General features: G+C 42.1%; 2 protein-coding genes and 1 long non-coding RNA gene across 3 annotated transcripts; 2 read left to right on the plus strand and 1 right to left on the minus strand.

Moving 5' to 3' along the window:
- The first annotated feature begins 534 nt into the window (after positions 1–534).
- LOC134070429 (serine protease 27-like) lies at positions 535–3,105 on the plus strand. The gene is made up of 5 exons (XM_062526791.1): positions 535–584; positions 1,021–1,174; positions 1,733–2,016; positions 2,335–2,474; positions 2,704–3,105. The coding sequence occupies exons 2-5, from the start codon at positions 1,074–1,076 to the stop codon at positions 2,914–2,916; spliced, it is 738 nt and encodes a 245-aa protein (XP_062382775.1). The 5' UTR covers positions 535–584; positions 1,021–1,073; the 3' UTR covers positions 2,917–3,105.
- A 4,884-nt stretch (positions 3,106–7,989) lies between these two features.
- On the minus strand, positions 7,990–10,391 carry LOC134070112 (uncharacterized). Its single transcript, XR_009936884.1, has 3 exons — positions 10,268–10,391; positions 9,257–9,304; positions 7,990–8,697 (listed from the first exon to the last, which is right to left on the minus strand). It is a non-coding gene; the product is annotated as an uncharacterized LOC134070112 (long non-coding RNA).
- A 682-nt stretch (positions 10,392–11,073) lies between these two features.
- LOC134070605 (interferon a3-like) lies at positions 11,074–12,490 on the plus strand. Its single transcript, XM_062526996.1, has 6 exons — positions 11,074–11,122; positions 11,348–11,415; positions 11,552–11,626; positions 11,776–11,925; positions 12,175–12,246; positions 12,389–12,490. Exons 1-6 carry the CDS (start codon positions 11,074–11,076, stop codon positions 12,476–12,478), a joined length of 504 nt encoding a protein of 167 aa, XP_062382980.1. The 3' UTR covers positions 12,479–12,490.
- The last annotated feature ends 5,010 nt before the right edge of the window (positions 12,491–17,500 follow it).

A 17,500-nucleotide genomic window follows, 5' to 3' on the forward strand; every position in this document is an offset into this window, starting at 1 on the left:
GTTGCCAGACCACGTCTCATTTGGTAGGCGCTAGCCAGGCTACTAATAGTCTGGGTAGTTAATGTTCCTTTAATGGTGCTACAATGCAGTGGATGCACTGATCTATAAAGAATACCTGGATAGACTATCTCATTGTTGCTGACCCATCAACAATGAAGCCAATGGAACTGTCCCGAGTGGTCCCATAATGGCGGCGTGGTGTTCCAATTCCATTATTGCAGAACGGCAACATTATTTTACTGTCTTTTACCGTCTATGCATTCCTATGGCAAGTGGTCCCATAATGGCCGCCGCCATGTAGGCTTCAGAATTTTTACGTAGATGCTCTATCCAGGTATTCTTTATAGATCAGTGAGTGGATGTGCTGAGGGCATCAGGGGACAGAGTGTAAACTGCACACTACAGAGAATGAAACCGGAGTTTCTCCCACAGTCCTGTGTAAGGATATACTGTCAATAAAAAGTGAAGTTAAATGTGTGGTATCTTGGTATAGATGTGTGTGTTTGTCTCCATGCTCACAGTAGAAGCAGACATGAGCCTCCAGACTTTTCTGTGTGTGACGGTGCTGCTCTGCAAATTTACAGGTGAGTGTGTGTGTGTGCGTGTGTGTGTGTGTGTGTGTGTGTGTGTGTGTGTGTTTGTGCGTGTGTCTGAGGGTGTGTGTTTGTGCATGCGAGTGGGTGTGTTATGTATGTTCTGTATACTTATGGCCCGATGTATTTATTTATGATACATTATTCCTTCACAAAGAAAATGTGAAAATGTGTTTCTATTTATTTTTAGTCAACTTTAGCATGTGTATGTAAATGAATGACCACAACTGTCCATGGCCAAAGAACCGGTTATCAAGTTATTTTAATACAGAATTATATAACTTGGTAGCCTATACTTATTTCACATAGGTAGCCCTACACTTGTAAAATGTCATATAATGGTGAGAAGTGTGTGTGTGTGTGTGTGTGTGTGTGTGTGTGTGTGTGTGTGTGTGTGTGTGTGTGTGTGTGTGTAAAACCCCCTCAGGATGTCTTTCGATCGTGGGGGGCCGTGATGCACAGAAGGGGGCGTGGCCCTGGATGGTCCACCTGGAGATGCATTACGCAGATGGCAGAAACTGGACGTGTGGAGGATCACTGGTCTCAGATCAGTGGGCCTTGACTGCAGCTGGCTGCTTGGGGTAAGCACACTTTCTGTGTTTATGTGTATGCTTGCATTTGTGTGTGTGTGTGTGTGTGTGTGAGAGAGAGAGAGAGAGAGAGAGAGAGAGAGAGAGAGAGAGAGAGAGAGAGAGAGAGAGAGTGAGTGTGTGTGTGTGTGTGTGTGTGTGTGTGCGTAGTATGCTGGTCATTGTTGCTCTATGTAAATGATGTTACCCCCTATGTGAATCCCTCTTGATTAGGTAAAATATACTCAGCCACAATTGTTGTCAGTATATTATATAAGAACAAACAATTTGCCTGCCTATGTGTGAGGTTTATGTAGGGTTCAGTCAAGGCTGTGTGTGTGTGTGTGTGTGTGTGTGTGTGTGTGTGTGTGTGTGTGTGTGTGTGTGTGTGTGTGTGTGTGTGTGTGTGTGTGTTTATGAGTATGCGTGTGTGTGTGTGTGTGTGTGTGTGTGTGTGTCCTCTATGTGTTCTATCCCGTATTTGTGTCCTTCCTGTCCCCCCTGCTGTGTGTATCTGTCCAGTCCACTAACTGTATAAACAAAGTATCCCTGTGATTCATGTCCGTCCAGCGGCAGGAGTGGGCCAGCGCTCCCAGAGCGTTCGTTTGCTCGTGTCGGGGAACTGAGTCTGTTGGAACCTTCTGGAAGGAAGGTGGAGCTGAAGCGGGTGGTGCTGCACCCAGACTACAGATATGATGGACGTAGTTTCTACAACAACATCGGCCTGGTGCAGCTGACGGAGGCCGTGTCCTTCTCCGACACAGTGCAGCCCGTGCTGCTGCCCAGCCCCCGAGACCAATTCAGCCCCCACACTGAGTGCTGGCTCACCGGATGGGGTGAAGTAGCTTGGGGCGGTAAGTGTGTGTGTGTGTGTGTGTGTGTGTGTGTGTGCCTACATGTTCGTGTCTAGTGCAAGTGCCTGCATGTCTGTGTGTGTGTGTGTGTGTGTTTGTGTGTGTGTGTGTGTGTGTGTGTGTGTGTGTGTGTGTGTGTCTGTGTGTCTGTGTGTGTGTGTGTGTGTGTGTGTGTGTGTGTGTGTGTGTGCAGATGGTTAGCAGATCTGTGTCCCACTAGAGTGAGCAGCATAGTGTGTTTCACCTCCTCCTCTTCCTCCTCCACTTCCTCCTCCTCCTCTTCCTCATCCTCCTCCTCCTCTTCTCTCTCTCCATCAGCACCGCTGGGTGGGAAGAAGACTCTCCAGGAGCTGCAGGTTTCTCTCACTGATGAGGCCACATGTCGTCAGATCTACCCCAAGAAGACTGACAGCATGATGTGCGCTGGTGACCTGAGGGGAGGAAAAGGCTCCTGTAGGGTCAGTGTGTGTGTGTGTGTGTGTGTGTGTGTGTGTGTGTGTGTGTGTGTGTGTCTGTGTCTGCGTCTCTGTGTGTGTGTCTGTGTGTTTGAGCGTGTTGTAAATGGAAGTATTACAATGTACTACATTACTCTGTCTGTGTATATGTGTGTGTGTGTGGATACAAATAAAGAAGTGAACTGTGAATTTGTGTGTGTGTGTGTGTGTGTGTGTGTGTGTGTGTGTGCAGGGTGACATTGGTGCGCCCCTAGTGTGTGTCCTAGCAGGAGAGGTGGAGAGGAGGTTTGTGCAGGTCGGCATCATCAGCTTTGAATTGGACTGTGGTCGTGTGGGAGACCCTACAGTCTACACACACGTCCTCCACCACACACAGTTCATCAGGGACACCATTCAAGAGGCAGAATGCAACGATCTGCCACCCTCTGAAGCATGTTTTCTGTAAGCAGCCAGTGCTGAAGTCCTTTTTAAAATGATTGAATATTATTCAGTAATAGTTGATCATGCATGTTAACCCCTTCAGCTGCCCACTCGTATAACCCTCTGCAGGGCCACATTCATCTTCATTACATTTGCTCATGCTTGATGCACTTTGATGTACTTGATGGTCTGCTCGTATTGCTCTTAAAATAAAAAGCACACAATTTGTTACATTTTGAAAAAAACAAATCAAGTGTGTTTCATTTCTTGTGTAGACCAGTAAGCATTTTACATTGAGGCCAAGGCTAGACATAATGCAATACTCTATTCAGTTGTTCAAGGTGGACTACCCCAAAAACAATGTTAAAAAAATAAAGAAAATAAATGCCAGCATGCTAGAAAGCCTTTTCCCAGTGCTACTTCTTACCCCCAATCTTTGGCTTAATTTGCCCCACAACTCTTAATTAGCATTTAGGCCACTCACACCATAGTGCCCCACTCACTTCATGTCCATTGGAATTATGTTGGAATTAATTAAGTTGTTCTACTTCCTCCTCCTTTGCTTCTTCCTTTTGATAAGAATGAAATAATTCATAATATCATATGGTCCTATAGGCAGTAGTATTATGGGGGGGGGGGGGGGGGGGGGGCAAACTTAGAGACATGTTTTCATAGGATATGGTGGTGTATTCTTGGTGTGTGGTGTACCATGGTGTATGGTGTTTTTCTTTCAAGAAATATTGTCCATAAGATCAGACCTATTCATTCAGGACTTTTTTCTCTCTACATTGTGAAGTAAAGTGGCTTGCACACAAAATCTTTGCATATCACAATTTCTAAACATGTCACTCAAACACCATAACCCCAGACCAAACATGCAAACCATACACCAATTCTGTCAGGCCCTGTGGACTATATTCTAATGTAGTGGCTGTCTTTTGCCACTAGATGGCATCATTTGTGTCTGTTGTGGTATTTTTCATGATGCATGGCCGTGTTTGAGTTTACCTGTGTTGTTGTTCAATCATTGGTTCATTGGCTGATTGGTTTGGGTATTTAAAGACTTCTGCACCTGCATATGTGAGTTGTGTTTGTGTTACAAAGAATTTTGTCCTGTTATCTTCTCTGTGTTGCCTGTCTGATCTGCTGCTATTGCCTTACTTGTTTGCTGTAATAATAGATTTTTCAACATTTTGCAGACTGTCTTATTTGTGTGGAGTAGGAATGAACTTTTAGAAATGACCACCTTTTTGGGTTGTGAACTTTATATCACCTCTGTCCTCTGACTCTTGAGCAGGGGCGGACTGGGACAAAAAAATCGGCCCTTGCATTTTGGACCAGACCGGCCCACCTTATTCGCTATAACGCAAACGTTTTCAGTCTTTTCAATGTGTATACAACTGTGGGTTGGTGCTCTACGATGTGCTTGGGCCAGCCCAAAGCCATCGATATCTCAAAGTTGCGACAGCCTTTGACTTCCATGTTAAAGGCAGATTAGAGCGTTCACGTGGTTAGTGGGTAGCCTCAGTAGTTCCCTTGGTCCCTGGTTTACTATGGGATTGACAGCAGCGATCACATTCATATTTGCGGGAAATACTCGATGAAAATTACTATAAACTGCATTTCCACATACATATATTACTCAATGAAAATGCATTATTATGCACACGACCATACTGTAAGTCAAGTAGAAAATTCTTATTATAACACCTGAGATATTCATTCCTTCTCAATGGAATAGTTCCTTTCAACGACCATGACATACCGGATGTGCCACCATTGTTTGTACACGGGAGTCAATGGTAGTGTCGCAACTTTGAGATATCGATGGCTTTGGGCCAGCCCAATGTCAATCGGGCCGTCAATTGACCCTTCCAGAGCCACGCCATAAAACCGCCACAGGCCAATCGTGGCTTAGCAACCCGTAACTAGGCATGCAAGGCCTGGCAAGCTTTCGAGTTTTTGCCATGTTAACCTATGGAGACTGCATAGCCTGTGGGCCATTAAGGGCATTTATTTGGATGTGTGGTGCCCCCAAACACGTAAAATCACGGTGAAATAACATGTTGAACTATATTGACATGATTTTGGAACAAGTGTTTTTCTAACCCTCCGTTTACAAGCTCAAGCTACAATCAAATCAATGCAGGCATTACTGTAATACAGTGACCTCCAAAAGTATTGGAACACATGCTTAAAGTTAAATATAAAATCATCTTTTGGAAATTGATCTTAATGCCTTAAATGAAACGATGAAGAAATATTCAACCTTTAATGACATCAATTTTCTTTGTGAATGAATAATGTATTGTAAATAAATAAATGTTTTCCTTAAAATATAGGGGGTCGTAAGTATTGGAACGCCCATGTTAAATTCCCATAGAGGATTTTTATTTTTATTTTTAAAGGCTAGTTATTTCATGGATCCAGGACACTATGCACCCTGATTAAAATTCCCTTGGCCTTTGGAATTAAAATAACCCCACTTCAACACTAAACCCTTCACCATACTAAGAGTTTGGCATGCTTAATGTCAGTTATTAGCTGTTAGCTAACTAGCTAGTTTCATTCTCATTGAGCTCAAATCGTGCTGCTCTGCAAAGTAACAGGTGAGATCTACTGTGTGTGTGTGTGTGTGTGTGTGTGTGTGTGTGTGTGTGTGTGTGTGTGTGTGTGTGTGTGTTATGAGCATGTGTCTGAAAAGGTTGAGAGAGAGTAGTTTTGTGTTGTGTACATGTGATATGTGTATATAGATATCTCTCTTAAGCTGATCAACTTTTACAATGAAAAGCAGCATGTAGATGTATCATTTGTTTTTACAGACATGTAGAGATTTAGTCAATCTTCTGCATGCATATAATGGAAATGAACTCAACATAGTTGTCTAAAAGTGACTAAGATTTCTGGTAATTTTCCCATTTAAAACGTGTCTTGTCTCAAGTTAGAAAGTGCAATAAGACCAACTGAAAATGAAACCTGACGTTTTTCTAGGCTGATTTGACATGGAACTACACTCTCATCTGGCGTAATAATCAAGGCAACTTGCAGCTACTGGCACTACTACTGCTTGTTGTCTATGGGGACTATTTTCAGACGCTGCGTACGATATCCCTGCACCTATGGTACGTTTGCAAGTTGCCTTGATTATTACGCCAGATGAGAGTGTAGTTCCATGTCAAATCAGCCTAGAAAAACGCCAGGTTTCATTTTCAGTTGGTCTTATTGCACTTTCTAACTTGAGAGGAGACACGTTTTAAATGGGAAAATTACCAGAAATCTTAGTGACTTTTAAACATGAAGCTAGCAGGTGAGAAGCTAATGGTCTAATCCGATTCAGTGATCTATGCTAGGCTGAAGCTAAAAGTTGTATTGCCAGACTCACAGAATGGCTGGATGAACAGGAACAAGGTAAATATTGATTGTTTTGCTCGAGGGGAGGTGGAAAATGAGCGTATTTCCAAAAATGGCGGAATATCCCTTTAAGTTTACCCAGAGCAGTGAGCTGCCTGCTCATCCAGCGGCGCTCGGGGAGCAGTGAGGGGTTAGGTGCCTTGCTCAAGGGCACTTCCGCCGTGGTGGACTAGTTGGGGACCGAACCGGCACCCCTCCGGTTACACGCCCGTAGCCCTAACCAGTACACCACAGCTGCCCTTCAATTTGGTTGGGAGCTATGGGCTGTGATTCTCAATTGAGAATTTGGTTTAATGGAATTAGTTTTTTTTTTATTAGATTTGATTGAACTTTAGGCACATTAAAATAAACATAGGCTAATGTACAGTAAGATATCCCTTTAGTTGTCAGACATCAGTTATCAGTATCTAATCAATCATCTATCAGTTATCTAATAAACTCATTAGCTATTTAGCTTTAATTTGAGCATGACAAAGTGCTTTGAATATTGCCAGCCGCCCGATAATGTTGGCCCCTCAACATCCTTCTAGGTGATGACTGCTACAAATTGTTGTGCTAAGGAACACCAAAAATAAACCAAAACACCAAGGCTATGTCACACACATTGTTATCTAGTGTTCATTCTTAATTTTGCCTCGCTACAGTGTATTCTGTTGAGCTGAGATCACAGTGCATATGCTGCTATATGTTGATTGAGATTTTTTATCAAACAGCTGTGTGTCATTGATGTATTTAAAAAAAGCTCTATATTAGGTTCCTCAAAATTCCACGGCATAGGCCTACCTCACTTTGCCTTAATGGCACATCGATTGAGAACTCTGCAATTTGTGTAGGCTAACATTTTGAACAGCAAACAACATCTTGGTGAGGTAGGCCTACAGTAGGCCTAGTCTACAAGGGGTGCTATGCTAAGTGAACGGCATTAAATATGATACCAGCAAGAACAACGATTTATGTAGGCCTATTGTTATTTAGCCTATGAAATGACGTAGACCTAGGCAAGCACGAAGGCAGGGATTCAGTGTAATTCGAATGACAAAACGCGCTTTCAATTTCGGTTTTCAGCTTTCGCTTTCAGGAAGTCCCGCCCCTACTGTAAGGGTAGCCCAGAGCCATAGATAGAGAGAGTTGCGACACTCTTTGAAGTCGCCGCCGCGCCGTCACGTGGTTCATGTACGCTACAACAGTTCTAACCAGCCCTGGCGCTGCCATGTTATTTCTATGGGATAGACAGCAATGATCACGAGAAACATCGAAACATTCCAAACACGAGTTCAATTTGAAGTGCTATAACGTTGGTTAGCATGTTTACATTAGTGCCCATGACATATCGCAAGTTTGCTCTGCAAACATCGTTCTGAAATAGTCTATTCTGTGGTAGCTGACACTGCCATTTAGCCTACCTCTCGGCATCAGCTCCATTCCTGGTTCCGTGATTTGCCTGTTTGTCGTCATGCATAATAAACTTACATTGTTGAAATGTATGTATTTTGTATCCAATGTTACCGTGGGTATTTGAGATGTTCAGTGATCCTCTCCAGTTATTTTGATGAGATGAAGGTGGCCACCCTAACTATATAGGCCTACACACCCACAGCCTTCACAATTTTAGGAGTAAGCCATGAACATCTATAATATATGGCAACCAGTAACAGGTTATACGTTAAAAGTTAGATCAATGCAGTCAATCAGTTAATTTGTTTATTTTAAGGAATAGCCTAAATATGGCCACCACACAGCCTTAGTAATATTTTCAGATTAAGCCATAAACATATGTAAATACATTAACAAAGAACGATAAATAACAGCCAAAATGTTAAAAGAGTGTATGTTAAAGTTAAGTTTGTTCAACAGTTCGTTCAGGACACCCACTGTTTCGATAACATTGTAACTCAATACGCAATCATCTGTTTCAAGAAAGCACTTAGAACAGCATAAAAAGGATGACTGATACATTTTGAGTTTTCAATTTGTTTATTACATTTTCAATGTGTGGAACAAGTAGGCTATGTTTTAACAACATGAATAGGAACAGGAATACACACAGAAAAGGCTTAAGGGAGATATGGTGAGACTGCAATATAAAAAGGAGGGTTAACACCCATTTATATTTTCAAAGACATTCTGAAAAACATTTCAGATTCCCAAATCTGAACAACCGTACCGTGTGTACAACTAAGACATTAATGTGCAAAGGATGCTGGACATGCACACCTACAGTACAAGAAGGTTAACTGAGGAAGATGTAGCACATTTGGCTGGAGGTGTGACAGGAGGTGTTGGAGATGCTGAGGTTGGACGGGTCCCTTCGTTTGGACCTAAACCATAAAAAATGACCCTCTCTGATAATTTCAGTCAATACTACACACCCGTCTTGTCCTCTGCATCCTTGGTCCTAGGCAAGAACAGGCACAGTGGAAAATGGAGAGAGCAGGTAAAAGTCAGTGTATACTTGGTACAATACATTCACAGATGCCACATCAAGGTATTAGCATAAACAAAAGCAAAAGGCCAGCAAGAGTTTTACATACACGGCTGACCCCTTCAAGGTTGGTTGGGGGTGCCACACCTTATAACTTTTATAACACCAATGATTCCCAACAATATCTTTCATGGCTATTTTGAGAATAAAAAGCTGACAGGCTATAAGAAATCACTGCACTTTAGCCATTGCATTCATCAACACAAGGAGACTTTTCTTATTGTAATAAGAACAATACTGAGGGTAATCAGTAACTGACTTTGTGAGGAATGCCAGCATGCTGTACAGACAACAATTGGGATTGATTACAGTATACCCACTACAGCTAACTAGACTAGGCTACATCATTGCAAACATTGTTCTTATTCTATGGATGGACCTAATTCTGCCCTTAGAGCATCATTAACCTACACTTTTCAGTTATCCATACAAGGTAAAAAAAAATATTTTTTTTTTATTATAGCCTACTTACAAGGACCACTTAATTGAAGACAATGTCTTGTCACATCACTTTCAGCATCTGCAAGATAGTGATTGCAATCAAAATTATTCCATCAAAAACATCGACCTGCTGTGGTGATATAGACCTCAGAAATGTACATTCAATGTAGTATTGACTGCAACCTGACATCCAACAGCAGTTGAGACAAAAATAAGTACTGCACTGTACACGCGCCCCTATCCCAAGCTCTAGTCTCGTGCCACTGTCCCGACTCCGGAGTTGGAACAGTAGTGGCACTAGGGGCAGGACTGGACAGTTAGGCAAGTGACACACGGCAGGAGAGTATAGTACAGTTTTTGCTTCTACAGCTCCCCTGGCCTGAAGTTCATAATTGAAATTTCTGTTGTGAAGAGATGTACCCGAGTTCATATCATGCTCTCTGATCACAAGTTTAGCTTCAGGTTCACTTCATAGTGCCATGAAACATTCCATCTAGCAAGCTAACAAGCTAGATCAGGTCTAAATGAAATGTCATCCCATTAATTAGTTCCACTGTTCATCTGAAGAACAACTTAATCACAAACTCGTTGATAACGAGCACATCTGATGCCATTGCATGCATTAAGATCACGTTACTGTTCCCCCTTCATTGCATTTCGAATGTGCGTGAGCTGACTAGCTAACATTAGCTAACGCCATCAGGTTCAGCAAATAGGATTATAAATGTCATACAAACTCCTTGATAACCCCATATATTATCTAACGTTGCTCTACTACAGTAGCGTAACCAAGTGTGATATGTCTGACATTCCTTATTGACATAGGAACATTACATTTAAGCTAGCCTCCCTCCACGTCTAAGGTTAGCTTGGTAGGCTAACGTAACGTTATGCTCTGAAATTTCGGTCATAACTAAGATACAAAAATAACAGTTAAACGAGCAGCACAAACAACTCGAATAACACTACGAGTACATACTGGTACAGTTGATATAGGAAATATATAACAATTTCAAAAAAGGTCGTGCTTTCGTTTACTTACCGCTGACAAAGTTAGGCAGACTCCAATGGAAGTGAATGAGGCAAACTCCGCGAATGTCACTGTTAAGAACTGTTGAGCTCTCCATAACGCGGAAGTAGCCTGAAAAAACGTCCGCCATTGTTTCCTCTGGAGGTCTATGGGAGTGTCGCCACTCTGTTATATCTACCGCTCTGGGGTAGCCTAGCCTAATGTAGCCTATAGTGTTGCACGCTGCGGTGACGCAGGCTATCGAAAGTCCACATGCTTGTCGTCACCTGTCTTTTAGGTCTATGGTCAGGGGATACCTTACCGAAACATGTAGCCGAGGCACTACCAGCGAAATGTGTGGCTTTTCTAACGAGTCCTGGATGTGACAACGCTGTAACCTCAACTCTCCCATGGCCAAACCAGAATGAAATGAAAGCAAATTGTACGTCATCCATAGAATGTCGAGATTGACTAGTTTAATTAAATATAGGCCCACTATAATAATATACAGTAGGCCTAATAGTGTGTATATATATGCTAAACAGAATGGACATTTATTACACATAAAATGTTATAATGTGCATAGGCCAATGTTTTTTTAGGCTAGCCTGCTTATAAGTTAAAAAAGGTTATGGTGACATTTGTGGAGGCATCATTGATCAAAAACCATGCAGTCAATGTTTTATGCCCAAATCCAAAACATTCACGTCGGTGATTAGCCTACTGATCAACAGCCGACATGATCCACATCTGTCAGAAACGGCCTATTGTTCAGAGCGAAGACGTTGCTGCAGGGGAAGTCCGTGCTGGGAGTGTCGCTCTCACCTTACCTGGCTAATATGCGGTCGGCAGATCAAGGAGCTGGAGTGGAAAGTGAAATCCTCATAGGTAAGTTTTGAATTCGATATACTGTATATAAATTCCAAGACTAACACAGACCATGGCAGTGCAAACCAGTAGAATACAATCTGAGATATTGTGTTTTAGCACAGTAACTTCTGTCTTGCGTGTTATTCAGCCTATATTATTTACAAAGCTCAGTCAAGAATATCAGAATGAAGGCGTTCTGTGGTGTGTGTACTTTTGTGATGCTTGTCCTGCATCTGACCCAAGGTTGTCCATGGATGCAGGACAAATTCCCGCAGTATAGCAGGACATATTTGACCTTGCTGGAAGAGATGGTAAGTGTTATTTTGAATCTCTGATATAGGCCTATCCTGATATTCAGCATTTTGTTTGATTGTAGACTACTTCAATATTAATTCGCACATTTTCTCCTGTGATCCTAATTTTAATTTCAATTCTATGATTTTACAGGGTGAGAAGATAACCGAGGACAGCGTGGGAGTTCATTTCCCTGATGAGCTGTACAGACTTGCAAGAAAGTCACAGGTAAGCATGAACTAAAGCAACAAACAATCAATCAATCAGATGTCGATGACAACTGAAATGGACTTTTCATTCTACTTAATGTTATCCCTGTTGAATTCTGGTTGTCCGGTCTCTGATGTCTGTCTTGACTCCTCCTGTTGTCCCCACAGCCTGAGAGGATCATCAGGTTCATAGCCCAGGTGCTGGACGAGGTGTCGATCCTGCTGGACGAGGATCTGAACGTCGTGGCCTGGGACCAGAAGAAGCTGAAGGACTTCATGAGCACCCTGGACACACAGCTTGTGGCAACTCAGTCATGTGTGAGTAGGCTACAACTGAATAAGCTGTATTACATATGCGATAAGTCACTGCAATCTTCTGAGATATTCTATGTGAACACTAATGTTATTGTATTACACACAGAAGGTATATTAGTGCAGTAACATTATCTTATTAGCTTTGGAGGTGCGTCCGTAAAAGGTTAAAGTGGAAACTGAACTATTTTTCCCACTCCATCTGAATGACATACTGTGCTGGTGATTTCATGAGCTCCTCTCCTCCTCCTCCAGGTTAATAAGACTAAAGGGAATAAGAGACTGCACCTGTACTTCAGGAAACTGAGAAGTGAAACACTGCAAATGGTGAGCTGATGCACATGCACACACACACACACACACACACACACACACACACACACACACACACACACACACACACACACACACACAGAAAGAAAGAGATGACAGAAGTACAGAGTACTGATGCCTAGTGGTGTGATTTCAGGGGGACAAGGCCCAGGCCTGGGAGCTGATCAGGAAGGAGGTTCACCGCCACCTGACGAAGGTCGACCTTCTGGCCAGCACACGCCTCTAAACACCAAACCCTACCACAGCTACAGCCAATGGGACTGAGGATACACCAGGACTACTATACTCTGAACTTTCTGTTTAAAATGATTCTGAGGTGGTCAAGGCTTATGTAGTGTTACAATTATTCATTTATCAGAATGATTTTGTGAAAGTTATTATTTGTTTAACAATACTATTACATGTATTTACTTGTCTACCTATTTTATTTGATTATTTATTGTATACTGTAGCAAAGCAGGCATTTGAAACAGATACAGTATGTGTTGTATTTTCTGACCTCTGTAAGTTAACACAAGGTGGTGAAGATTACATCTATCAGGTGTCAAAATTATTAATTCATCAAACTGATGACGTTCTGTGAAATGTGTTATTGATTTCATAATGGTGTTCATTTTGCAGTATTTATGTACAGTATGGAGAATGTTATTAATTTATTGCTGCGTTTATTTATTTGAGATGATAACAAAACAAGAGACTGATATAGAAACGCTTTTTGTATATTTTGAGCACTCTAGTTTACAGTGATTCTGTAATGAATTTTTAGAGCTGTGCATTTTATATAATGATGTGGAAATGGTTACATTTATCAATTACAATTATGTGTCACATCTAACCGATGATGTTCTGTGAAACTGGTTATTTATTTCATAATTATTTATTATCCCTATTTATTCTTCCTGGTTTATTTAATGTATTTTTATATTTTACACTCCAGCAGAATTGATGCAGATTTGTTGCATTCCAATAAAAGCATTGTTTATGACAAATTGTTAAATTCCTACCTTTTCTTTCAATTAGGTTTAACTTCTTATTTAATTGAGTAACTTGTTTGTGTGAGTAGGTGCAGGCCAACTATCGAACATTTCTGGAAATTTACGTTTGGTTAATTTTGTTGTAGAAAATGTAAAGAAACTGTCGCAATTATGCCAAATTGATTTAATTGACAAGCAATAAGATGTCAGTCAGGACGTGTTAAATTTGGAAACCCTGCAAAAAAAGAAAAGGAAAGACATACACATTCTCATGTGTGAAATTATCAATGGACTATTTCCTCCCGTAAAACAATTAGGCCTAGTTACTGTAATACAGTACGCTTGCAGCAGAGGAGATTGTATGACCCCATTAAGAAAACGAAGTTTCAGTCTGTCTGTATTTTCAATTGAAGCTGGGTGGAAGTAGCCTGGGAATACTCATTTGAACGTTTGGCAAATTTGCAATTTGCTCTGGAGGTCCGTCTGGCCAAGAAGCCATTGAAGCCCATTTCCACTGTCCATAAAACAAATACAATTGCTAATCTGGCAACAACGTGTTTTTCTTTGAGTAAACTACTGCATCTAAAATCTTTATTTACAAGATTGCTGCACTTCTCAAAGGGTTTGGTAAGATTGTAATGCAATGTAATGTAACCAATGTAAGTTTGATGTCAGTCACACCCCTGCTGGAAGTCATATTGTCAGTTTTATACCATATTACTGTTTAGAATGTTGCTTAGAGTGTTTGTAATGTCATTACAGTAATGAGCTTTAGTTTGAGCTGCCATATGATGAGGCGGAGAAGACTGCTACAAAAAAAAAAATCCCCTAGGGGGCAGCAAATCACCAGACATCTTTAGTGAGGCATTAGTCTACAGAGGTCCACAGGGTGTCAGCATTGACCATGACAAACCCCCTAAGACTCCTACCAGACTGGACGCTAGACCTGTGAGTGGTTGGTTAGGGGTGAGGTGGTTTCTGACACACACACACACACACACACACACACACACACACACACACACACACACACACACACACACACACACACACACACACACACACACACACACACACACATAAATAAGGAGTTGTTTCATGTCTGGGTCAACCATTCTGTATCAGCTGCAAGGCTTTTCTCCGCCTTGTAAACAAAAGGTCAAAGGGCGTGACTGTTGCTGCCAGCAGAAGGAGAAGATGAGAGGATGTTATAGAAATTGTCAAACACTGGCTCTGTGATCTGAGGTTGCAGGGAAGCACAACTAGCCCAAAGCAGACTGGACTAAATCACTGCATGACCTGAGACACAATCATTATTTGGCAGAAAGTATTACCACATACCAAGGACACATTGGTTTTGTCTGTCTGTCTGTCTAGTGAGACTTTAAAGATGTTGTTAAATAATATAAGGTCACAGAGTTGATAAGAGAATGATAGTCGGTGTGAAATGGGTGTTGAGTAGAAAAACTAACAAAAGTGGATTCAACTTGATACTGTAAAATGTGTTATAACTAGCAAGTGACAATTAGGCCTATTGTTGAATTGTCACCCCTTACTGTTGCCTGTTGTGATATCTACCTAAGATGCTGACTAGGTGATCTCACTCATTGTGTTGAATATGTGATCTCACAACACATGATAATGTGTAGTTATAGGCCAGAGTAGCTGTTGGATTGAGGCCAACAGATGTAAATTGACCTTCATTCTTCTCTGCTGAATTGTCATGTTCATGGACTTCTCATTACACAGATAACTCACACACACACACATACAGTAGGCCTACTGTATGATTAAATATGGTCATGTTATGAAGCTAACATGGTGATGTGGCGGTTATTACGCACTAGAGGAGCTGTAGAAACATCAGTGGGGAACACATCCTCAGCGTGGGCGTTAGCCAGCAAAGATTCTAGAACAGAGTTGTGTTCTAGAATCTTTGGTTGCCAGGCAACGCCGATGCACGTGGATGCAGGGCTACCAAAGGGGACGTGTTGGAAACGTTGAATGTGCCACGATGCTAAATATTTACAGCCTCAGTGCTTTTGTTGGGAAAGCCGTGGATGCTTCACCCAGCTGCCTCGAGTAAACAGTCCTGTCATTGTTGACCTGAGAGTGTGTATCTCGCTAAGACTTAGCATTTTTTTGGGTGGATGCTGAAAGTGGAATGAGGGCTGAGGACCTGACTCCATACTCCATGTGTGGTATGTAACGTCTGTGATCTCGTCTCTCTTTTAGATGGACCGACCATCTGGTCTGTCCACTCTCTGCCCTCTGATCTTACAGCCATGGAACGAGACATGACGAGGCCCACTGTTTTTAAAATATTTATTTATCCTTTTATTTTGAGGATGTTGCAAAGGGAGAGAGCACTCAAACCAGCCGACCTCGAACAAGGGCCTTCAGGGCAGGGATGTCGTTAGGTCCATTTTAGGGGGAATTCAATTTTGCCAGCTGAATGGAACGTTATGGAACGAAATATCAGTAATCTCTTGACTCTGAGGAAGACGCAGTGCGTCGAAACGTCAGTCGTTTTGTGCACCACAATAAAAAGTTGCTAAGTAATCTGAGTGCTCCGGTCATCTCTGGGTTAGTCTTTTTGAAGTACCCAAGCCAGCTTTTCTGATCCTGTGGTGCTGGACTGTGAGCACTGACAAGGCTTGAGCGCAAGTCACACCCTTTCTACAAATAATATCAGTAATGTTGGTATTCTCAATCTCCCCTATCTCTCAATCCTAGTGACCCCCCTGCTTCAGGGTACGAAACCAGCAGTTTGACCGCAACGCCGACTCATTAGTACAGCAGAGTGCATAGTCAACTCTAAGCCCTGAAAAGTTGAATTTACAAAATAAAAAAAAAAACAGAGGAAAGCAGTCACCTTAAAACATTAAAGTTTCCTCCACCAAGGAAGTTATGTTTTCATCAGGGTTTGTCCGTTTGCTAGCAAGATAACTCAAAAACGTACAGTATGGATGGATTTTGAGGAAAATTTCAGGAAAGGTCCCATGGAATAGATTACATTTTGGGAATGATCCTGATCACCGTCTGGCTCAGGAGGCGCTTGACGGAGGTCTGCACTCTCGGAGTGCTTTTCTAGTTTTGAATGGGTTAGGATTTTTCAAAAGTGTTTGGGTTTTACAAGACCACAACCATTCGGGAAGACCACACACACTGGTGTCCCTAAAACATCCTCGGGTGCCCCAAACACTACTGCTTCACCCATCTCTCTGGAGTTCCTCACACAGGGGTCGACCTATTTTGGAGGTCCCTAGTACCGCTTACACACGATTGTTCCTGTCCTCGATTGCCCTACAGCAAGCCATCCCACTTCTGACACTTTGGGTGCCTCTCATTTGGTCTTTTATACACCCTCCCTTCCTTCCTCGATCCTCGTCCTCACTGATCTAGATAAAGAATGATGGGGTGGCAACAATGGGACAGTCTATCCAGAGTTAGTTATAGATCAGTGAGAACACCCCTCGAGGATCGAGCATCGAGGATCGAGGAGTGATGTTGAGAGGCACCCCATGTGTAGTGAAAGGAGAGAGCGGTCACCCTGCCCAGCCTCAAATTATTTCGTTTTCTGGTCCCAAAAGACAACATTATTCCCAGACTTGTGGAGAGGCAGACTGTACTCCATGGGAACTGTCACACCTACCTCGTCTCTCACACTCACACACTTGTTCTGATGACATATTTTTATACAAACACTCAGAAAACCTTGGCCTGAATAGAAATGGGAGAAAATAATGTGTATTTAGCCGACTGAGATCATCATTTCAACATCTCAACATGATACATTTGATAAATTAACCTTACATTTCAGTGATACTGTAGGTGTGAAGATTTCAACAAAAGCAGGTATGGTTCTTAACCAAAATAGAAGCTTCAGTGTGTTGCCTAGACGTCGTCATCGTCGTGCTGTACCCCATGTTCTGCGATTGGTTCCCTAGCTGAGGCAAAAATTAGGTCCATGGAATCTAGGCTGCCTAGCAGTGTGAATGAAATGGGTATACCCAGGCTGGGGGAGACAGTATCCATCATCAACCTCTACAGAGCCCCAGTATATGCTATAGCCCCAAATTGCAGTCAGTGGATTAGCTACAGAAAGGACGGTGTGCCATTTGAGCGAGGCACTTACTGTAACACCGAGTTGCTCTGGAGTGAATGGCCCTTGTAAGATAATTGACATACTGTATGTAAGTCGCTTTAGATAAAAGTGCCTATATCTTCATGGATAAAATGAATAAATGTAAATGGCATCACTATGGATGCTT

This window comes from Sardina pilchardus, chromosome 22, assembly GCF_963854185.1.
Source record: "Sardina pilchardus chromosome 22, fSarPil1.1, whole genome shotgun sequence".
NCBI lineage: Eukaryota > Metazoa > Chordata > Actinopteri > Clupeiformes > Clupeidae > Sardina > Sardina pilchardus.

Bases quoted from the DNA above. Each gene is read 5' to 3' on its own strand.
- LOC134070429 (XM_062526791.1), top strand. From the start codon at position 1,074: ATGGTCCACCTGGAGATGCATTACGCAGATGGCAGAAACTGGACGTGT. The intron at 1,175-1,732 runs GTAAGCACACTT...ATGTCCGTCCAG, and splicing joins ACTGCAGCTGGCTGCTTGGG to CGGCAGGAGTGGGCCAGCGC. The intron at 2,475-2,703 runs GTCAGTGTGTGT...GTGTGTGTGCAG, and splicing joins GAGGAAAAGGCTCCTGTAGG to GGTGACATTGGTGCGCCCCT.
- LOC134070605 (XM_062526996.1), top strand. From the start codon at position 11,074: ATGCGGTCGGCAGATCAAGGAGCTGGAGTGGAAAGTGAAATCCTCATA. The intron at 11,416-11,551 runs GTAAGTGTTATT...ATGATTTTACAG, and splicing joins TGACCTTGCTGGAAGAGATG to GGTGAGAAGATAACCGAGGA. The intron at 12,247-12,388 runs GTGAGCTGATGC...GTGTGATTTCAG, and splicing joins GAAGTGAAACACTGCAAATG to GGGGACAAGGCCCAGGCCTG.